Source organism: Molossus molossus, unplaced genomic scaffold, assembly GCF_014108415.1.
Source record: "Molossus molossus isolate mMolMol1 unplaced genomic scaffold, mMolMol1.p scaffold_m16_p_5, whole genome shotgun sequence".
Classification (NCBI taxonomy): Eukaryota; Metazoa; Chordata; class Mammalia; order Chiroptera; family Molossidae; genus Molossus; species Molossus molossus.
The window spans coordinates 8,909,882-8,932,711 of record NW_023425388.1 but is presented as its reverse complement, the minus strand read 5'-3'; the positions used below and the strand labels follow the sequence as shown (position 1 = coordinate 8,932,711).

General features: G+C 44.2%; 1 protein-coding gene and 1 pseudogene across 3 annotated transcripts; both read left to right on the top strand.

Moving 5' to 3' along the window:
• The first annotated feature begins 1,225 nt into the window (after positions 1-1,225).
• GET1 (guided entry of tail-anchored proteins factor 1) lies at positions 1,226-13,305 on the top strand. 3 transcript variants are annotated; one of them, XM_036243349.1, is made up of 5 exons: positions 1,226-1,325; positions 6,596-6,761; positions 7,730-7,797; positions 8,976-9,090; positions 11,510-13,305. In XM_036243349.1, the coding sequence occupies exons 1-5, from the start codon at positions 1,287-1,289 to the stop codon at positions 11,581-11,583; spliced, it is 462 nt and encodes a 153-aa protein (XP_036099242.1). In that variant the 5' UTR covers positions 1,226-1,286; the 3' UTR covers positions 11,584-13,305. The 3 variants fall into 3 exon arrangements, with proteins under 3 accessions (XP_036099242.1, XP_036099241.1, XP_036099243.1); XM_036243348.1 differs by having other exon boundaries at positions 1,226-1,388; XM_036243350.1 differs by lacking the exon at positions 1,226-1,325 and adding an exon at positions 1,741-1,756.
• An 8,087-nt stretch (positions 13,306-21,392) lies between these two features.
• On the top strand, positions 21,393-21,849 carry LOC118617430 (annotated as a pseudogene).
• The last annotated feature ends 981 nt before the right edge of the window (positions 21,850-22,830 follow it).

Here is a 22,830-nt window from a genome sequence, read left to right as displayed (position 1 = left end):
CTTCAGTAACTGACCCTGTCACTCAGTACTGAGCACATCTCTGGTTACTAGATCTAGACTGATTCCTACTGAGATGTCTTGGATTTCGTATTTTCTTTCCACATGTTGGTGGGAAAATTCAGTCCTCCATTGTGAGTGCTCTTTTTGAGAGCTGTCCCAATGAAGCCCCTGAAGGGCCAGATCCTCTCCCATCACTGCTACACATTCAAGGACATTTGTCTGGTGTTTTCTGTCAAATTCTTGCCTCACCAGAAATTGATGATCCTCCTCCTGGGGGTATGTGATAGTGGGGTGGGGAACAGCTGAAACTCACCTCTTCGGCCTGAAAGGCAGAGAGCGGAGGCGCTGCCGTAACTTTCCAGAAGGTAGTTTCTGCAAATTCTTCTAAATCTCTAGTTTGTCAAGGAGCCAGTAGCCTGGCTGCAGCTGTGGATGGTCCAGCTGGAGAGGAAGGCTATGGAGGAGAGGCAGGCTCCAAGCCGTTTGTTTTGGTTAGTTTAGCATCACCTACTAGCCAAGCTGCGTTTCCATGGAAAGACTTCATCCTACCGCTATTAAGCTTCACTTCACATGTTTTCTGGAAACAGAAATTTGTAGAACCACAGCTCCGTGATCCATTGTGATTAGGTTTTAGCCCTTAGGCTCCAGCCATGGCAGAAGAGGCAGGTAGACATCTTTTATTTACTATACATAAATACATAGATATACATAAATGCAAATTGGGATTCTTTTGCTGTTATACCCCATCTTCACCTAAATGTAGGTTAACTAGTTTGTTACAGGCTGATTGTAAACAGTGATGTTTAATTAGGTATGCAGTTTTGGAAACTTTAGATTTATTAGTGTTTAGTTTTGACATGTAAAAATATACTTTACATATAACTACTTAGGAAACATTTCTTTTTAAAGATACCTGCTACTGTAATCACGGTAGTTTTGTACTTAAAATAAAACAAGTGAGTCAATTTAAAGAAAGTATTAATTACATAATAACACAAGTGGTTTGCAGACACACTCAAACTAGAGACACTAGTAGACGAACCACCCGAGTTTGGAAAACGTCTCGCGGGAGTAGTGGTGCGTGGGAGCAGGCTACGGAAGCCCAGAAGGCCAGGGAAGAGGTATAAGCCGGGACCAAATGGAAAAGGCGGACCCGCCTCCCCATTCGCGCTGCGCAGTGCGCAGGCGCGGCGGACTAGGCCTCACTGCGCAGGCGTGGGCGCTAGAGACGGCGTGGTCCCCACGCATCTGCTGTAGTGGAGCTCAAGCTGCTGGGAGCGTCCGGGATGAGCGCCGTGGAGGCCGACCGCTGGGCGTGGCTGCTGGTACTCAGCTTTGTGTTTGGGTGCAATGTCCTCAGGATCCTCCTCCCGTCCTTCTCCTCCTTCGTAAGTGGCTGCCTGGCCTTCTAGGGGCCGGTGGGTCGCAGCCTCAGTCTTCGCTGAACCTGGCGTAGACACAGGGGTCTCACACTTGGCCGCGTGATGCCCGCATTTGGCCTGCAGAAGCGTCTTGGTTGGGCCCTTGAGTGTTTTACGAAAGAAATACCAAAATAAATTAATAAAATGGCAACACTTGGCCACGTTTTCACGTGGCAGCAATGTTCAGGCTGGGAGTTCTTAGTGTTCACCTGCCATCTGCACTCATTTCCGTTGTTTGTCTCTGAAGGCTTCCAGCAGCCCTCGGCTGCTAGGGGGACTGTGCCCTGCGCAGCACCGCGTCCAGGGTTTGCCGGAGGCCTTGGCCTTCCTTGCAGGTAGTGCCAGCTCTTCCAGGTACCGGAGAGGCGGATCTAAGGGTGCAGGAGCCCGCATTCCGAGGGATGGGTGGGGTAGTTGGCAGTGTCCACGGAGAATCTAAGTACGGTATTGTGTGATGCGTCCTCTATTCAGGGGAGCTATGGGCGCTGGGGAGCACCGTCTCAGCGGAGCGTTTTGCCAAGGTTGACTACATTACCTCGCGTCCAGCTGTTAGGCTGCTGTGGGAAGTGAATATCATACCATCTTCCTTTACCTCCCAGAAGAGCCTGACTCAAAAACCCATCCAGCTAGTGTCTGTTGGGTTGGAAGTTTGATCTTTAGTTTGTGATTTTTTTAGTTCTGCTCCTCTGCCTACTGGAGCATTAATAGGGGTTCCGTGGCAAATTTGATGGCGGGGGTGGGGTGTGGGGGGGAAGTGTGTGGGAGAATCATAGGGAGCTCTTCCCCAGGAAAGGACACCCTCTGTTTTGCCCACAGCGGGAGTGAGGGGCTGTCTGACCCAGACTGAGACCTCAAAGATTGGGTGCACGGGTTGCAACTTATTCTGGGAAACTCAGTTCTCCCTGCTTTTCACTCCTGGTATAAATTGCTGGTGGTGGTGGGGTGGCTGTTTAAGACTAGGCAGGATTTCTACTTCTTTATGTTTTGTTCTACCAGTATTTATTGAGTGCCTGTTTCGTGTAAAGCTCTGTTCTAGGCCTTACTACACCTATTGACCTGAGGCATAGAGACATCTCTCTTAGCCCCCATCCACCCCTTTAGAACCTTTCCTGATGCTGCTTAGTCCTTAAGATGATGTCCCAAGTTTTTAGAATTGCACAAAAGACTCGAAGAGCTGGCCCCTGCCCATCTTCTTTTTTAAAAAATTGTGGTAAAAAAGTGTGCTGTAAGGGACCTACTGGTCCCATGTATACATAAAATGAACCATTTAATCCTTTTTAGGTGTGCAGTTCAATGCCATTAAGTACATTCACATTGTTGTGCAGCCGTCACCACCATCCAAGTCCAGAAGTTTTTCATCTTCCTAAACTGAAACTGTACCCATTAAACGCTAATTCCCCATTGTCCCACTTCCTGGCGGCCACCATTCTACTTTCTGTCTCTATGAATTTGACTACTGTAAGTGCCTCATATAAGTGTAATAGCATAATGTCTTTAGGTTCATCCTTGTAGCAAGTGTTAGGATTGCATTCCTTTTTTTTTACAGAACATTTTTTTAAAAGAAATAGAAAAGAGAGAGGGGGGAGAGAGAGAAGGAAGAAAAAGCTGCATTCCTTTTTAAGGCTGAATATTAGTCCATTCTATGTATTACATTTTGTTTATTTGTTCATCTTTTGATGGGCATTTGTGTCCTTCCACCTTTTGGCTGTTGTAATGCTAGTAGAACATTGGTGTACAAATATCTATGTGAGTCTCTGTTTTCAATTCTTTTTTTTTTTTTTTTTCCTTTATTGATTTTAGAGAGAGATAGAGGAAGGGTGAGGGAGAGAGATAGAAACATTGATGAGAGAGAACATCGATTGGCCGCATCCTGCATGTCCCCTACTGGGTATTGGGCCCAAAACCTGGGCACGTGTCCTGACCCAGAATCGAACTGGCGACCTCTTGGTGCATAGGTTGACGCTCAACCACTGAGCCACACTGGCTGGACTGTTTTCAGTTCTTTTGTGTAAATACCCAGAAGTGGAATTGCTGGATCATATGATAATTCTACATTTAATTTTTTTGAGAAACTACCATTCTATTTTTCACAGCAGCTATACCATTTATATTCTTACCATCATTGCACAAGAGTTGCAATTTCTCCACATTCTTTGCAACTTGTCATTTTAGGTTGTTGCTTTGATAATATCCATTCTAATAGGTGCAAAATGGTATATTATTATGGTTTTGATTTGCATTTTTCTAATGATTAGTGATGTTGAACATCATTTCATGTGCTTATTGACCATTTTTATCTTTTTAGAGAAATGTCTATTCAGTCCTTTGGCCATTTTTAAATTGGGCACCAGGAGCTGTCCCCACGGGAAAGGCACCCTCTGTAGGCTCACAGCAGGAGTGAGAGGCTGTTTTTTGTTGTTGAATTAAGAGTTATTTATTTATTTATTTAGAGAGAGAGAGAGGAAGGAAGAGAGATACAAACATTGATGTGAGAGAAAAACATCAGTCGGCTGCCTCCTGCATGCCCCCAACTGGGGATCAAGCCCACAACCACGGTGTGTGCGCTGACAGGAATTTGAACCGGGACCTCTCAGTTCCTGGCACAATGCTCAATCCACTGAGCCACCAGCTGGGCAAATTAGGAGTACTTGGTATGTTCTGAATACTGACTCCTTATTTGATATGTGATTTGCAGATACTGTCTTCCATTCTGTGGGTTTTCTGTCCATCTTTCTTGCAGTATCACCTCCATTCTTATGTACCCCATCCCATTTCACCTCATATTGGAGCTACATGCAACTAATCTCAACTGCTCAGAGGCTGTGTATTATATTCCTCTATGGATTGTTTGTCATTTATCCTTAGCTGAGGGAGGAGTTGGAGTGTGTCTTTGGGGTATGTCAACAGCTATAAATAAGATCTGTCATCTCAGGCTCCTTCACCAAGCCTACACCGAACACTGTCACAAGAGGTTATTGCTGCAGTCTAGACATGGGTGAGCTTCTGCCCTGTAAGGGTGGCTATTCATCATGGATTTGCACTGGTGTCACATCCTGCTGCTTTTTACAGGCTGCATAACCTTTCTAAGCTCAAAGCAGCTTTCTTTTTTTTAATCCTCACCCGAGGACATTTTTCTATTTATCTTAAGATAGAGTGGGAAGGAGGGAGCGAGCGAGAGAGAAACATTGATGTGTCTCACATTGTCTGGTTGCCTCTGGCACCACTCTGACCAGGGCTGGGGATGAACCACAACAGAGGTACATGCCCTTGACCGGAATTGAACCCGCGACTCTGGTCTGCAGGCTCTAACTGCTGAGCCAGACCGGCCAGGGCAAAGCAGCTAGCTTTCTTAAACCTCTTTCCTTTGGTTGTAGCACTGTTTGCTGGGATTGTTAGCCAGGTTCAGATTATCTTAGCAGAGTACAGCCCCTGTTGTTCTGTCTGGTCACAGGCTTTGTGATGAGGGTCAATGAAAAGCTGTAAGGAACAATACTGGTTCTTCATGACCAGTAGAGGCTGCACCATCAGAGGTCCTGATTTGAGCATCCAAGTGGGAAAGACGCCCTAAAGAAAAACAGTTTGATTGGGAATGGACCACACTCCTGGACTTCAGATTATAACCTTCTTGCAATGTTTCTGATGGTTTCCATCCAGCCAGAAGCAAAGGAAGGATGCACAACTAATCCCCTGGGCCCCTGTCCTGAGGCCCTTGAGGAATACTAACGTCAGGAATCCTCTGTCCTGCGAAACCTTGCAAGGTCGTGGGAGGGGATCTCGGTCAAGTATTGAGGTGGGTTGTGGATCTCAGTCGAATATTGGGGTGGGGTGCGTGCTTGGATAAGGACACCCTAGTGCCTGGTGTTGACTTGGAATTTTCCTGAGAGTTCTTGCTTTTTTCCCTTCAAGCTGGTTCAGGACACATGGACGAGAGAGCCTTTTAATTTGGTAGGCGATCCAGAACTTTCTTTAGCCAAAGGCGGTCGAGGGGAAGAGGGGCAAAGACTTTCCTGCCTGACCGGTTGTGCGTGGGGTGCAGGAGGCGCACTGCACAGGTGCCTGAGGATTGGCCCGGAGAGGGCCGAGAGAGGGTCTCCTGGAGCCGTGTGCATTGCGCAGGCGCTAGGGACTGACATGGTGGAGGGCGGGGCGAGAGTCCCAGCGAGCCACACGCTCTGCGCAGGCACCGTAGGCCTGACTGTGAAAACCGGCTCCCGTTATCTTTAATGTATTTATTTGATGAATCCTTTCTAACTACTCTCCCACTGCCACCCCCTGTCCAGGGTGGCTCTGATAGCCTGTTTGGCCGGGTACCTTCCTCTTATCACATATGTGCCCCTCATCCTGCTCAGGCTCTGACTCCCACGTCAGGCTATACTTTCTTGGAGAGAGACCCCCATATCACTGTGCTTGGCTCTGACCCCCTCCCCGAGCGCCTCCCTCCTTGCCAGGGTGTCCCTTTTCGGGGGTGCTTGGGCTCTGAGTCCTCATCACTGGCACTCTGCACCCCCATCCTGCTCTGCCTACCTAATTTAGGACTGAATTCTTCAGAGAGGGAAGAAAATGTATTGTCCCTGTACCTGAATGACAGCTCTGGGGATGGAAACATTTTTTTTTTTTAATCTGTTTTTTTTTTTTTTGTCATCCTCACCCGAGGACATTTTTCCATTCTTTGTTCAGATAGAGTGGGAGGGAGAGAGAGGAACAGAGAGAGAGAGAAACATCAATGTGAAAGGGACACATCGAGTGGTCGCCACCCGCACAACCAACCAGTGCCGGGGACAAACTGCAACCGAGGTACATGCCCTTAGCGGGAACCGAACCCGGGTCTCTCCGGACTGCAGGCCGATGCTCTAACCGCTGAGCCAAACCGGCCAGGGCACATTTTTTATTTTATAATTACAATTTTATAGTTGTAGTGAAAGATACACATATGTGCCGTAGCAATCCATTGGCATGTCTTCTAACAGAAAAATATGTGAATAGGGATTCAAATCGGAGGGAGTTTTTTATTTTTGCAGTTGTAGGCAGCAGGACCAGGCCAAGGTAGCAGAGGCTGGCTGTCTGGGTAAAGGGCAGCCTGCCCGGCTGAAAGAGGCTGCAGGTAGGATGGTGGGGGAGGTGAGGGAGAATTGTCCCCAAGTGGAAAGGCCCCATCTCACTGTCCACTCCACCAGATGTCCAGGGTGCTGCAGAAGGATGCGGAGCAGGAGTCTCAGATGAGAGCAGAGATCCAGGACATGAAGCAGGAGCTCTCCACCGTCAACATGATGGACGAGTTTGCCAGATACGCCAGGCTGGAAAGAAAGATCAACAAGATGACAGATAAGCTCAAAACTCATGGTGCAGTTTTTGTTGTGTTTTTTTGTTTTTGTTTTTCCCTTTAATTTTTATAAGAGTTGATTTGAACCAAACTGATGACATTGCTGGGAAGCAAGACTTCAGATGCTCCCTCACGGTACTGTTTTCATTTGGAGTTTGGAAAGCTTCATAGGCGCTGACTCCCAGAGAAGTCTTTATATAGAGATTATACAGTATGTGTACTGATGCTTGGTTGTTCTAAGTGTTAATATAGAATTTTAAGTTGTCTTGAAGAAACCCAATAGTAATTACTACTTTTTCTTTATTAGCTGGTGATCCTTTGCTTTCTAAACACTGAAACATCCAGGATACTCTTAGAGTTTCTTCAGAGCCAAGTTTTTAGTTTGTCATTTTCAAATTCAACAGTTCTGAGAGAAGCCTAGAAAAAAATCTCCAAATGGATTCTCAGGAGCGCTTTTGTTCCGCTCTCTAGAAAGTGCCCAGCAGTATCCTTATCCTAGTGTAGACTCCGGGTAGGGCTCAGGTCTTACTTATTTTTATGTTTGCCACTGTCGCTAATATCTGCTGTAAAGAAGACGATTTTCACAGGGCAGCCTGTGTGCCCAGAGCGTGACAGTGAGACAGCTGTCTGCATGGCTAGTAAAACCTGCAGAGGGACCTGCCGGGCCTGAGGCAAGCTAGATTCTCCTTTATGGATGAGAGTACAGTGTAGACCGGGAGATCAGGGAGGAACATTTCGTCCTGTTGGTAAGTACATTGTAAAAAGACTGATTTAGATGAATAGCCTTAAAGTTTTTCAAAATTAAAGCTTCACATCTCACAATCTCTGTGTGATTCTATTTTAAATAATAGCATAGGGGGTGACTTAAGACATTTATATTTGCATACATAATTAGTGTATGTGAAAGGAAATAACATTTCTGTGTACGTGAATATTTTCTTCCCTCTTCAGGACCGATATAGTCATTTTGTCCTGTTTTTTCTTCCAGTGAAAGCACGGACCGCTCAGCTGGCCAAGATAAAATGGGTTATAAGCGTTGCTTTCTACATATTGCAAGTAAGTGTCCTGTTGTGTCACCGGGGTCATTAAAGTTAGTGATGGTCTTTGTTCCAGAACTGTTCAGCCCCTGGAATCCAGGCCAGGGAATTCAGGCTTTTCCCCCTTCAGCTGCTGTGCTGAGTGGTCCTGCCAGCACGTAACTCTGAACACTCTGAATTTGTAAGTTAGACTTAAAGAAGGCCTTTCTCGCCCTGGCCGGTTTGGCTCAGCGGTTAGAGCATCCACCTGCGGTCCAGAGAGACCCAGGTTCGGTTCCCGCTAAGGGCACGTACCTCGGTTGCAGTTTGTCCCCGGCCCTGGTTGGTCGTGCGGGTGGCAGCCACTCGATGTGTCCCTTTCGCATCGATGTTTCTCTCTCTCTCTCTCTCTCTCTTCCTCTCTCTCCCTCCCACTCTATTTGTACAAGGAATGGAAAAATGTCCTCGGGTGAGGATTGAAAAAAAAAAAAAAAAGAAGGCCTTTCTCTTGAGTAGAATTGTTAAATATCGGGATTTTTTAAAAAAAGCAAATGAACACTGAAGCAACTCCTTTGGAGTTCTTTTTTTTTTTTTTTTAATTTATTTTCTTTATTGATTAAAAGAAATTTTTTTTTTCTTTATTGATTTTAGAGAGAGAGGAAGGGAGAGGGAGAGAGAGATAGAATTATTGATGAGAGAGAACATTGATTGGCTGCCTCCTGCATGCCCCCCACTGGGGATCAGACCCACAACCTGGGCACGTGCCCTGACCAGGAATCGAACTAGCGACCTCTAGGTGCATGGGTCTAAGCTCAACCACTGAGCCACACTGGCCGGGCCTTTATGATTTTCTTAATAACGTTTTTTTTCTCTAGCTTACTTTATTCTAAGCACACAGTATATGATACATATAACATAAAATATGTGTTCATTGACTGTTTATGTTACTGATAAGGCTTCCAGTGAACAGTAGGCTATTAGTAGTTACGTTTTTGGAGGGTCAAAAGTTACACTGAGATTTTTATTGTGTCGGGGGTTGGTGCCCCTAACCTGTGTTGTTCAAGGGTCAACTACTATTATCGATGTAGGGGCTGGATTGATAGGGCTTGAGGTCATCGGTGTGGAGTGTCCTTAGTCTGTTTTCACGTTCCCTCCCCTTGCAGTGGTGACTGGTTGCATGACCGCAGGTGGTTTGCACTCACCACAGTGTCTTCGCAGGCCGCCCTGATGGTCTCCCTCATCTGGAAGTACTACTCTGTTCCTGTGGCCGTGGTGCCAAGTAAGTGGATAACGCCGCTGGACCGCCTGGTCGCATTTCCCACTAGAGTCGCAGGTAAGAGTTTTCTGGAAAACACAGTGGGAGAATGTGGAGAGATTCACGAGGAGGTGTGAAGTAGAAGCCCAAGTCGGCCTGACGTCCTCGTCCACGCACCTGGGAGCAGTGCTTTGTGTCTCAGCCCGCGAGGCTTGCAGTGAGGGAACAGATCCAGAGAAGTCACTGCACTGGCCTGCTGTCCCTGAAATGTTAGGTAGAGAGCGGGACTCCAGCCCAGGTCTGCCTCTGGACTCGCCCGAGCCGCAGCCCTTGCCCTGTGTATCCAAGCACTGCTCAGGCTCCCAAATTCCGCGCCCGCTGTCAGCTCTGTGCGCAGTGAGAGCGTTTGCGGCTCTCAGCCATGCTTCTATTTTTGAAAAGTAATTTCTTTTGGGTGTTAAATGTAGTACATGTCATTGTAGAATGACTACTAATATAAGAAAAAAAACCGTTAGCCATGGATAACCCCTCTCAACATTTGGGCACATTTTCCAGTCTTTTTTTCCTATTTGTTTTTATATGGGGGTGGGCAGAGGTAGGGTTACAGTTGTGAGCGCACAAGCAGAGTTTATCCTCGTGTTATAATTTCTCTGGTATTATATATTTTCTATACAAACAGCTGTAGACCTGTTCCACCCACCCTCGTATAGTTAAGGTTGTCCAATTTTTTGTCCCTTTTTACTTTATATTGTAAGCCTTTTCTCCTATCAATAAACTTTTCTTTATTAAGGAACTGTGAATAGCTGTTCTTCATTTGGATGTGTTATAATTAGCTAATTTCCCTCTTAAAAGATATTTATTGAGGTACTAATTTTTTCTACCAAGGATAATATTGTAGCACATGTTCTTGTCAGTCAGTCTTTGGTAATGATTTGTGATAATGCTGGAGGTGAATTACTAAATTAACAGTGATGACTGTTTAGATTTACCCACGCCCCCGTCCCTTCCCCCACCTCTTTTCAGGACTCAATCTTTTTTTTTCTATCCTCACTCGAAGACATTTTTCCATTTTTTGTTCAGATAGAGTGGGAGGGAGAGAGAGGAAGAGAGAGAGAGAGAGAAACATCGACATGAAAGGGACACATCGAGTGGCTGCCACCCACATGACCCAACCAGGGCCGGGGACAAACTACATCCGAGGTACATGCCCCTAGCGGGAACCGAACCTGGGTCTCTTGGGACCGCAGGCCAACACTCTAATCGCTGAGCCAAACTGGCCAGGGCAGTCTTTTTTTTCTTTATTATTATTTTTTTCTTTATTGATTTTTAGAGAGAGAAGAAGGAAGAGGGAGAGAGAGAGATAGAAACATCAATGAGAGAGAATATCGATTGGCTATCTCCTGCATGCCCCCCACTGGGGATCAGGCCCACAACCTAGGCATATGCCTTGACCAGGAATCGAACCAGCGACCTCTTGGTGCAGGGTCAAGGCTCAGCCACTGAGTCACACCGGCTGGTGTGGCATCGGGACTCCATCTTGAGGGCAGTCCTTGGTGCAGGAGGCCACCCTTCCAGGCAGCCAGCAGGCCACGGGCCACTCTTGCAGCCTGTCTTTCTGTGTCTCATTTACCAGTGGTACAAGAAAGGTGTGGGTAAACATTGCTTTATTTATAAAGCTTTTCTTTTTATATGTTTTTATTGATTTTATATTTTTATTTTTTTTATCCTCACCTGAGGACATTTTTGCATTTATCTTCAGATAGAGCGGGAGGGAGGAAGAGAGAGAGAGAGAAACATCGACGTGAGAGAGACACATCGAGTGGTTGCCACTCACACAACCCCAACCAGGGCTGGGGACAAACTGCAACCGAGGTACATGCCCTTAGCAGGAACTGAACCCGGGACTCTCTGGTCCACAGACTGACGCTCTAACCGCTGAGCCAAACCGGCCAGGGCTGTTTTTATTGATTTTAGAGAGAGATGAAGGGAGAGGGGGAGAGAGATAGAACAGTGATGAGAGAGAAACATCAATCGGCTGCCTCCTGCACGCCCCCTACTGGGGATTGAGCTGAAAACCCAGGCATGTGCCCCTACAAGGAATTGAACCAGTGACCTCTTGGTACATGGGATGACCCTTAACCAAATGAGCCACACTGGCTGGGCAAGCTTTTTTGAGAAGGGAAGACCAAATAGTTTCACAGAGTGGGCTTACAGTCTGTTAATATCATAAATAATAAAGTATATTTCTCTGGCAGTGAAGAGCAATTCAAACCAGTGCTCATTGTTCTGTGTAGTTCCTGCTTAGTAAAGAAGGCAGCCCTGTGAATTAGTAGAAAGTCCGATGCACTCGAACCCACAAAGTACAAACTTCGTTTTAGCCCAGCACTGCTCAAGAAGAGTGGAACTATTCTTATTTCCTCTAAGATAAAAGTAGCAGAGGTGGGGGCAGTGGGCGGGACACTTGGTGTGCTCTTATGTGGGATTTCTTTGTTTTCAGGTGGTGTTGGAATTACCTGCTGGATTTTAGTCTGTAACAAAGTTGTGGCTATTGTGCTTCACCCTTTCAGCTGAAAAAGAAGATGAATACAGCTCTGACACTTTTAAAAATGAATTTTCACTTAAGTTAAAAATCTGACTTATACTGACTTTTATTCTTGTTTTTTAAAAAACAGAGGAGAACCTACTTGTTCTTGGACTTTACATGCAATTCTTATAAGATTTACGATTAGTACATTTGTCATTGAGCCAGAGACGTCTGTCTGTCATACCTGTGTACTGGCCAGTATTGTAGCAGATTAGTGATAAGAAATATGTGACTTTATGGGCAGCTACATGTTGTTGCTCATGATTTACACTCTTGGCATATTTTAAAAGTCACATTACCAATTGGAAGGTCACAGTTTTCTGATAAGTACCTTAAAGACTTCATACTATTTTTAATCCAGCAATATTAGAAAACAATTTAATATTGCTACTAGAATTTGAAACTTTGTTTTTAAAGCTCATGCAGTACTACTACAAGATAACACTACCTGGCACTGCGTGTGCTTTTCTTTGTTTGAAATGTCACTTGTTGAGCAACCCTTTGTAGAGTATTATCTACTTATTTGAAGCTGTTAATTTTTCATTTCTGAGTTTTGTAAATGTATTCATGAGACCATAATGCGTTGTTTTGTGCTTGAATTATGTGTTTTATACTTAAAGCATTTCAAATGAAGTGTATTTTATAGGCATTTAATATTAATGCTCCATGAAATGGAACAAAGTTAAAAAACAAGATAGGAAACCTGATTAATTTAAGTGGATGCATGTTTGGCCCATAAAGTATAATTCTGCTAAATATTTTTTAAAACACTTTTTTCCTAATTAAAATCTTTGCAAGTGCTTGTGTGACTTCCTTCCAAATAAGTGACAACCACTTATTTGCTATGGCCAATCTGTAGCTAACAAGTGGCAGAGGGTTTTAACTGTTGACTAAGTGGGCCACATAGCACCTTAACGCTGGATTCCATCACTAGTTTTGAAAAGATCATATTTGCATTCCTGTTTTCCTTAATGATCCAATAAGGAGCTCATCATGATTTTTGCTAATTGTAACATGAAATGACAAAGTGCTGTGTTACTTTAGCATATTGTCACCAGAGCGGGTTTCAGGTTCTCCTGGTCATTCATACCCGCCTGTCAGCAAGTTGACGTGGCTTTAAGAGCAAGGAACACAGCTGTATTTCTAACAGATGGCATCGTGAGGACTCCGACACCAGCTTCCACTGTGTTAGTCACCACACAGGGTACACTCTGGCCACAAGGATGAGAAGCCAACTTGAGGAAGAGACGGTTGCAGCACAAGGAAGTTGCGGGGTCTGTGGTCCCTTAGAGGTCACAGTCTGGTGCCCGTTCGTCATGGGCTGCTAGCATCAAGGACGGGTTCTACAGTCAGCAGTCGGGTGGCAGCTGCATGTGCCCAGGGACGTCCTTGGAACACTGATCGGTGTAGTTACCCCGACAAGACCCTTATTTACCTCCGAAGGATATGTTCTTTCAGTTAATACATCAGTTCTGACAACTCTCACTAAGGCTGGAGGAAAAGATTTCCAGTTCACGCCTGTGAACGCTTTGCTTCCCACATATATCAATAGTCAATGCAGATCGAGTGGGGACATTTAAATGTTCGTCCTGTTTCACATCATTGTGGGTTTTCGAAAACTGTTTGTTTTTAAATAGATAATAAACATGAGACTGAATTTAAAAGATACAGAAAGGAATACATTGCAAAGTATATCTTCTGACCCCTTCACTATGAGTCACCCAACTTCCCAGTTTCCCACTGTGGCCAGTTTCTTAGCATTCTTCCAGCGATACTCCATACATTTATGAATATCGACACGTGTGCTTTTAAAATAAAATTCTTTTTAAATTATAAAGGTAGTACCTAAAAAAATAACTGTTGCCCTTTTTCTTAAAATTCTATTTGGCAAGTACAGGAAAAGAGCGAGGAAGCAAAGTCTCCCATCATTCCAAAGAACAGGAATTACTGGTATTAACATTTGTATATTTATGGACAGCTGTTGGTTTGTGTTACTATTAAAAAATACTGGTTATGCCTGGCAGGTGTAGCTCGGTGGTTAAGCGTTGACCCATGCACCACGAGGTCACTGCTGTGATTCCCAGTCAGGGCATAAGCCTGGGTTGCAGGCTTGATTCTCAGTAAGGGGCGTGCAGGAGGCAGCTCATGGATGGTTCTCTTTCACATCAATGTTTCTCTCTCTCCTTTCCTCTCTAAAAATAAAAATATATATATTTTTAAAAATACTGGTTATAATTTCTAGCTTTAGATGAAAAGAGACATTTGTTATATTTAAAATATCTAAAGCTCTCTTCATGCCAATTGTGTTTGCTGTATATTTATGGTAAATCAAGCAGGGAAGTCTTCCCATATACAAATACACAATCATTTTTGTATAGGGTTAATATATACTTCAGATGCCTGCAAAAGTGGGTAAAATCCTAGTCAAACTAGTTTTTTCTCCTCTGACCTGACCTGGTTCTCTGACCTCCCATGATTATTTTTACACATTTGTAGCTCTATGTGAAGACTGTGTGTATATGTGGGCTGACCTTCCCCTCCAATCTGTTTTTATTTTAGTGGGCCTTTTATTTATTTAAAAAAAATTTTGTTTATTGATTTTAGAGAGAGAGAAAGGGAGAGGGAGAAAGAAATATTGATGAGAGAGAACATCGATTGGCCGCCTCCTACATGCTCCCCACTGGGGATCGGGCCCATAACCTGGACATGTGCCTGACCAGGAATTGAACCGGCAACCTCTTGGTGCAGGGGTCTACACTCAACCACTGAGCCACACCAGCCAGGCTAGTGGGCCTTTTATAAAGACTTCTCTGACCACCTTAGATGATAGAGATTTCTTTTTTTCTTCCCTTAGTCTGAACACTAATATCAGATTTGTCAACTGACTTTTGCTTGCTGTTGTGTGGTTTTGTTCCTACTGTTTTAGAAATTATGTGATAAAGTGTTTTCTTTCTAGCAGTGCTGCAAATCAAATGCCTTTAGAGCCAGAGACTGTTCCTTAGGCTTTTTTCCCTTTATTGATTTTTAGAGAGAGAAGAAGGGAGAGGGAGAGAGATAGAAACATTGATGAGATAGAACATCAATTGGCCACCTCCAGCATGCCCCCCCACTGGGCATGTGCCCTGACTGGGAATCGAACCGGCAACCTCTTGGTACATGGGTTGATGCTCAACCACTGAGCCATACCGGCTGGGCTTCTTAGGCTTTTTTAATATCCCTCCTAGCATGTCTTAAGTCAGTATCCAGTAATATTTAAGTTAAAAAAAAACACCACATAATGGTTTTCTAGTAGGGCTACATATGCCTTTTACATGGAGTATAGTTTCTTCTTAATTGTGATGTTACCAGTTAACAGTTATTAGGATAATTTTCTAGGGTGCTGTGCTCTTACAAGTCCTTTGGTGACACCACCAAGATTCAAAGCTGTGTGTGTAGTTAGTGTGCACACCATGTGGACCCCAGGGCAGATGGATTGTCCTCTTTCTGGGCTCACTGTTCTGGTTTTGTGGGGAGCTTTCCTGCCTGCATATTTGGAATGTAACATAGGCATCCCTCTTACCACAGCGACTCTTCCTTGCCAGTGAGTTCAATCTTAAATGGAACGAATATTATGTAGATTTTGCTGATATTTTTGTTGTTTGTGCTGTTGGTGTCATCTAAGAATCAGTGGCCAAATCCAAGGTCACAAAGATTTATGCCCTTGTTTTCCTTTTTTCTTTTTTTCAATCCTCACCCAAGGATATTTTTCCATTGACTTTCAGATAGAGTGGGGGAGAGGGAGAGAGAGAAACATTGATGTGAGAGAGACACACCGATTGGTTTCCTCCTGCATGATCCCAACTAGGGCTGGGGATGGAACAGCAGCCAAGGTATGTGCCCTTGACTGGAATCAAACCTGACTCTCTTTGGTCCTCAGTAAAATGCTCTTAACCACTGAGCCAAACCGACCAGGGCAGTGCCTTGTTTTCTAAGAACTTTATAGTTTTAGCTTTTGCATTTAGATCTTTGAGCCATTTTGAGTAAGTTGTATACAGAGTGAGGTAGGGGTTCAACTTCAATTCTCTGCATGTGGATATCCAGCTAATTAAGCACCATTTGTTGAAAAATGCTATTCCCCATTGAGTGGTCTTGGCAACCCTATAAAAAAATCTGTTGACTATAGACATGTGGGTTTATTTCTGGACTGTCAATTCTATTTAATCTTTCTAATGTCTAGCCTTACAATACCACATGTTTTGATTACTGTTGCTTTGTAGTAAGTCTTGAAATTGGGAAGTATGAATCCGCAAACATTGTGTTCCTTTTTAAAGATTGTTTTGGCTATCCTTTGCAATTCCATATGAATTTTAGAATCAACTTGTCATTTTCTACAAAGATGTCAGACGGGATTCTCATAGGAATTGTACTGAATCTATAGATCAGTTTAGGAGTATTGTCATCTTAACAATATTAAGTCTTCCAATCCATGAACACAAGATGTCTTTCTTTTATGTAGATGATCTTTCATTTCTTTCAATAATGTTCTGTAGTTTTCAGATGATTGCTTTACTACTCACACTACTACCACACTCATACTTCTGACACTTCTGGTCACCCACTGTGAGGGAGTTTTATCCCATAAGAAGCAAATTCTCTGTAACACCAGCTGGGTATCCAACCATTTAACTCGATTCTGACACTGCCTACCTGGAGATAGCTTCAGATCCCACAGGTGCGAGGCTCAGTCCCACGAGACTGCCCCCTTCCAAAGCCAGTTGCAATTCAAGTCATCACTCTTCTGGCTGACGGGTTACAAATCGGAGGTCCCATGACCCTCTCCTCAGGTTCGATTAATTTGCTAGAGCAAATCACAACTCAAGAAAATTGTTTACTTACTGTTTATGTTTATTATAAGAGGATGTGATAAGGATCAAGGTGAATATCCAGATGGAGGAGATGTGCAGGGCAAGGCATGTGGGGGCACCCCTCTCCCAGCACCTCCACGGCACACCCACCCCAAGCTCCCCGAACCCCAGGCTGCTGGGATCTATGGAGGCTTCACCACGTGGGCGCGATCGCTCAGTAACTGTGTTCAGCCTCTCCCTCAAGAGCGTGGGAGGTGGGCCAGAAAGTCCCAGCTTCCAGTCATGGCTTGTTCTTCCTGGGGACCAGCCCCACCCAGGAGCCACCCAGGTGCCCTCCTAGAGTTGCCTCATTACAACGAAAGACACTCCTGTCACCCAGGAGATCAGGGTGTCAGGAGCCCTGACAGGAACTGAGGGCAGAGACCAATTTAAATTTTTTATGATCTTACAATTGCCTTTTGTTTTTTCACATCCCTCTCCGCCTTATGTTCTGAAGTTATTTGATTTTAGTGCTTACACTAGAAAAATCAGTGCTTAGTTATGACTTTACTCTCCTGTTCAGCAGTGTGAGGCTCCACACGTTAGCTTCCCTCCCGACGTATATGCTACTCTCGCCCCATATTTATGTGTGTTATATATGTATATGTGATACTTTATATCTTACTTTTTGTTACCTCACAGGAGATGATTGTATAAATCGATGTTTGTTTATTTTATTTTTGTTACAGATATTTCTCCTTTTTTTCCCCATTGACACCCTCCTCCCAATGCCCCCACCCCATCCCCTGCTTTGTTGTCTGTGTTCATTGGTTATGCGTGTATGCATATAAGTTCTGTGGTTTATCTCTTCTCTCCCCCCACCACACCCTCTTCTGAGGGTTGTCAGTCTGTACCTTACTTCTATTTTTTTTATTTTTTTTATCCTCACCTGAGGACATTTTTCTATTTTTTGTTCAGGTAGAGTGGGAGGGGGAGAGAGGAAGAGAGAGAGAGAAACATCGATGTGAAAGGGACACATCGAGTGGCTGCCACCCGCACGACCAACCACGGCTGGGGACAAACTGCAACCGAGGTACATGCCCTTAGCGGGAACTGAACCCGGGTCTCTCGGGACTGCAGGCCGACGCTCTAACTGCTGAGCCAAACTGGCCAGGGCTGTACCTTACTTCTACGTCTCTGGGTCTACCCTATTCCCCAGACTGTTATGATCATTATATTCCACAAATAAGTGAGATCATGTGGTATCTGTCTTTCTCTGCTTGGCTTGTTTCGCTTAGGATGATACTTTCCAGGTCCTCCATGTCATCTCAAAGGATAAGAGATCTTTCTTTCTTACAGCTGCATAGTACTCCATTGTGTATATGTAGCACAGCTTTTTTATCAATGATGTTTGTTTAGAACTACACATTTACACTCTCACCTATGAGAACTTTTATCTCAAATCACTTTTCTTCTGCCCATAGCTTATATGTAGGAATGGGTCAACGCACTGCTATTTGCAAAAGCAGGCAGCAGGCTGGACTGGGCCTGTAGGCTGTGGTTTGTTGATTCACCTGTTTGTTTACATATTGTTTTTGTCTCTTTATGTCCCAGGGGTGGAGTAGTTGTGACAGAGGTATACGGCCTGTAAAGCCTGAAATATTTACTATCTGGTTCTTTACAGAATAAGTTTGCTGATCTTTGCTTTCAAATTTCCTTTAGTGAGGCACTGATAGTGACAGTCTCTGTTTTGGTTCTTTGAAAGCGTGTCTGTTTCTTCCTTATTCTTGATCATTTTGGAAGGTATGCATTCTAGGATCACAGCATCAGCATGTTGAACGTGCTGTTCCATTGCTTTCTGCCCTCAGTTATTGCCACTGAGAACACAGTTGTCCCTTTGATGAGAAGCTGCCTTTGGCTATGTGATTGCTTTTTTTTTTTATCCTCACCCGAGGGCACTTTTGCATTTATTTTCAGACAGAGAGGGAGGAAGAGAGAGAGAGAGAGAGAAACATCAGTGTGAGAGAGATACATCAACTAGTTGCCACCCACATGACCCCAACCAGGGCCGGGGATGAACCACAACCGAGGTACGTGCCCTTAGCGGGAACCAAACCTGGGACTCTGGTCCTCGGGCTGATGCTCTAACCGCTGAGCTAAACCAGCTAGGGCACTATATGATTGCTTTTAAGATTTTCTCCTTGTCTGTGGTGCTCTGCAGTTTAATCATGATCAGGTGTGAAGTCCTCTTTATTTCAATTTCTGTTTATTTGGGGGGGGGGGAATTTATTGGGCTTTATAAGTCAATGGATTGAAATCTTTGTCAGTTCTGGGAAGTTGTCAGCTTTATCTAGATGTTTAGCCCTGCTCCATTCTCTCTTCCCTTGTCTTCAGAAACTGAGTAGATGTTTTGTTAAACTGTTTCACTCTATTCATGTCTGCCAGCCTCCCTTGCTTATTTTCTCTTTGTCTCTCTGTGCTTTGATACTGATCAGTGCTTCAGGTCTGTCTTTTACTGCCTTCATTCTTGTCTCATCTGCTGTTAAGCCTGTTTGTTGAGTTAATTTACATTATTATAGGTCTTCTGAGTTGTCACATATAATGAGTTCTTGTTTTTATTCATATTTTCAAAAACTACTTTTATTTCTTTAAACATTTTTTTTGTTTTTAGATAATCCTCACCCAAGGATATTTTTTCCATTGATTTTTTTTTTTTTAGAGAGATTGGGAGGAAAGGAGGAGGGAGAGAGAGAGAATCATCATTGATCAGTTGCCTCACACACACTCCCTGACTGGGGCGGATATAGAACCTGCAACTCAGGTATGTGCCCTTGACTGGCGATTGAACCCATGATTCTTTGGTGCATCGGCCAATGCTCTAACCACTGGGCACACCAGCCAGGGCTTTAAACACGTATTTTCCATATATAATTGTAATAGGTGAAGTCTTTGTAGATCTGGCCCTGATATGTTGTTCCTCTTGGTTCTCTTAGTACCTTGTTTCTTTTTGTGTATTTTGTGCTTTTTTTGGACTGTGCTTTTTTTTTTTTAACTCTCTGGGGGAATTTCCTGGGGCCTGGGTGAAAGATAGGTTCTTCCAGAGAGGATTTGCATTTCTACTGCTCTGGGGATACTACCAGCTTAGAGCTCTTTAAACTTTGAGGTTATATCAACCATCCAGGTAATCCAATTTCAGGCTTTTTTTATAGCAGAAGTGCCAGAGTACCTTGTCTACCTGACTACAGGAAATGTAGTTAAAATTGTTTCCTGCTTAGCCGGTGTGGCTCACTGGTTGAGTGTCAACCCATGCACCAAGAGGTCACCGGTTCGATTCCCGGTCAGGGCACATGCCCAGGTTGTGGGCCAAATCCCCAGTGGGAGGCATGCAGGAGGTGGGCAATCGATGTTCTCTCTCATTGATGTTGCTATCCTCTCTCCCTCTCCCTTCCTCTCTCCCTAAAATCAATGAAGGAAAAAAATTTTTTTTAAATTGTTTTCCTTCCTGATTAAAAACTTATGTTCATTATAGAAAATCATGGTAGGCCCTGGCCGGTTTGGCTCAGCGGTTAGAACGTCGGCCTGCGGTACAGAGAAAATCATGGTAGAAAATACACAGAAAATAAAAATTGGCCATAGTCTCCTTTCTCAGAGATGAAAGTTAGTATTTTATTATTCTATGCATATAATCTTTAAAATAATCTTAGATGACTAGATAGTAATAAGCTTAGATTTTTATTAAAGTTTCCTACAGACGCACTTTTATTTTATTTTTTTTAAGATTATTTTTAAAAATATATTTTTTTATTGATTTTAGAGAGAGAGGAAGGGAGAGGCAGAGAGAGACAGAAACATCAATGAGAAAGAACATCAATTGGCTGTTTCCTGCATGCCCTCCACTGGGGATTTGGCCCACAACCTGGGAATGTGCTCTGATCAGGAATAGAACCAGCGACCTTGGTGCATGGGTTGATGCTCAGCCACTGAGCCACACTTGCTGGGCTCATCTTTGTTTTTGTTTTTTATTTTTATTATTATTATTATTGTTATTTTTTTTTTTATCCTCACCCGAGGACATTTTTCCATTTATTGTTCAAATAGGGAGGGAGGGAGAGAGAGAGAGAGAGAAACATCGATGTGAAAGGGACACATCGAGTGGCTGCCTCTTGCACAACCCAACCAGTACCGTGGACAAACTGCAATCGAGGTACATGCCCTTAGCGGGAACTGAACCTGGGTCTCTCTGGACCGTAGGCCAACGCTCTAACCGCTGAGCCAAACCAGCCAGGGCTTTTTGTTGTTGTTGTTAAATAATTTTTCTTTATTGATTTTTAGAGAGGAAGAGAGAGGGAGAGAGATAGAGAACATCGATTGGCTGCCTCCTGCATGCTCCCTACTGAGGATCGGGCCCACAACCTGGACATGTGCCCTAACCAGGAGTTGAACCAGTGACGTTGGTGCATGGGTTGACGCTCAGCCACTGAGACACACCGGCCAGGCTCATCTTTGGTTTTAAATACAATTCTTTTCCCATTATGACTCACATTCCCTTTTAAAAGTTTATTTTCTATTCTCAATTTTAAAAAGTGTGTTAATATTACACACCAACCCATAAACATCTTTGGAAATACTCTGGTCTATTTTTTTATTTTATTTTTTTATCCTCACCCGAGGACATTTTTCCATTTTTTGTTCAGATAGAGTGGGGAGGGAGAGAGAGAGAGAAATATCGATGTGAAGGGGACACATTGAGTGGCTGCCACCTGCACGACCCAACCAGGGCCAGGGACAAACTGCAACCGAGATACATGCCCTTTGGGGGAACCGAACCCGGGCCTCCCTGGACCACAGGCCAACGCTCTACCACTGAGCCAAACCAGCCAGGGCACTCTGGTCTAAATTGTAAATAATAGCTCTTAAAAATAAATGAAGGAGTCCGCAGTGCAGCCGCCTCCCGCCCACCCGCTTCTTGGACCATGGCCAACACGGAGCGCACCTTCATCGCCATCAAGCTGGACGGCGTGCAGCACGGCCTGGTGGGCGACATCATCAAGCGCTTGTAGCCGAAGGGGTTCCGCCTCTGGCCATGGAGTTCCTTCCAGCCTCTGAGGACTCCTGAAGCAGCACTACATTGACCTGAAAGACCGGCCCTTCTACCTCAGGCTGGTGAAGTACATGAACTCAGGGCCTGTGGTAGCCAGGGTCTGGGAGGGACTGAGTGTGGTGAAGACAGGGAGACTGATGCTTGGGGAGACCAATCCAGCAGAATCTAAGCCAGGCGCCATTCGTGGAGACTATTGCATTCAAGTTAGCAGGAACATCATTAACGGCAGTGATTCAGTAAAAAGTGCTGAGAAAGAAATCGGCCTATGGTTTAAGTCTGAAGAACTGATTGACTACAAGTCTTGTGCTTTTGACTGGATCTATGAATAGAGGTGGAAAAAGCATCAGTCCCCTTTGGCTCACTTGGATGTGTCCCTGGACACAGCTCTTCATTCCACTAACTTGGAAGCAATAGGATCGACCTTTCTTTTCTAAAGCACATTTACCAATAAAGCCTTTTGAAACTGGAAAAAAAAAAATGAAGGAGGCCTTGGCAGTTGGTTAGAGTGTTGTCTGGATGTGCCTAGGTTTTGGGCTCAATCCCTGGTCTGGGCACATGCAAGAAGCAACCAATGAATACATAAAATAGCAAATACAATAAATCGATGTTTCTCTCTCCCTTCCTCTTTCTCTCTCTCTCTAAAAAAAGAAAAATAAATGAAGGCAAGTTAACTGATTAACATTGAGAGTACAGCTCTCTTTATATAGTCCTAAAACAAAATTTTATAGGTAAAGAATACATTAACTAGGACTGAGCAGCTAACTTATGCAGACACTAATTATACCAATGTGCTTTTTTTTTTAATCCTCACCTGAGGATATTTTTCTATTTTATCTTCAGGTAGAGAGAGAGGGAGAGAAAGGGAGAGAGAGAAACATCAATGTGAGAGGGACACATTGACTGGCTGCCTCCCGCACAACCCTGACCAAGGGCCAGGGTCGAACTGCAACTGAAGTATGTGCCCTTGGCTAGAATCGATCCCAGGACTCATTGGTCCATGGGTAGATGCTCTACCGCTGAGCCAAACAGGCCAGGGCCCAGTATGCTTTTTAAAATATATGTTTTTATTGATTTTTTTAGAGAGAGAGAGAAACATCAATGTGAGAGACTTTGATCAGCTGCCTCCTGCATGCCCCCTACTGGGGACCAAGCCCGCAACCCGGGCATGTGCCCTGACAGGGAATGGAACCGGGACCTCTCAGTTCATGGGATGATACTCAGTCCGCTGAGCCACACTGGCCAGGCCTGATATTTTTTTTTTTTTTTTTTTTTAAAGATCAAGATTAACAACAACAAAAAAAAGGTCAAGG

Excerpts from the sequence above, each read along its gene's own strand:
- GET1 (XM_036243348.1), top strand. The coding sequence starts at position 1,287 with ATGAGCGCCGTGGAGGCCGACCGCTGGGCGTGGCTGCTGGTACTCAGC. Across the intron at positions 7,798-8,975 it reads TTGCTTTCTACATATTGCAA|GCCGCCCTGATGGTCTCCCT; the intron begins GTAAGTGTCCTG and ends GTGTCTTCGCAG. Across the intron at positions 9,091-11,509 it reads ATTTCCCACTAGAGTCGCAG|GTGGTGTTGGAATTACCTGC; the intron begins GTAAGAGTTTTC and ends CTTTGTTTTCAG.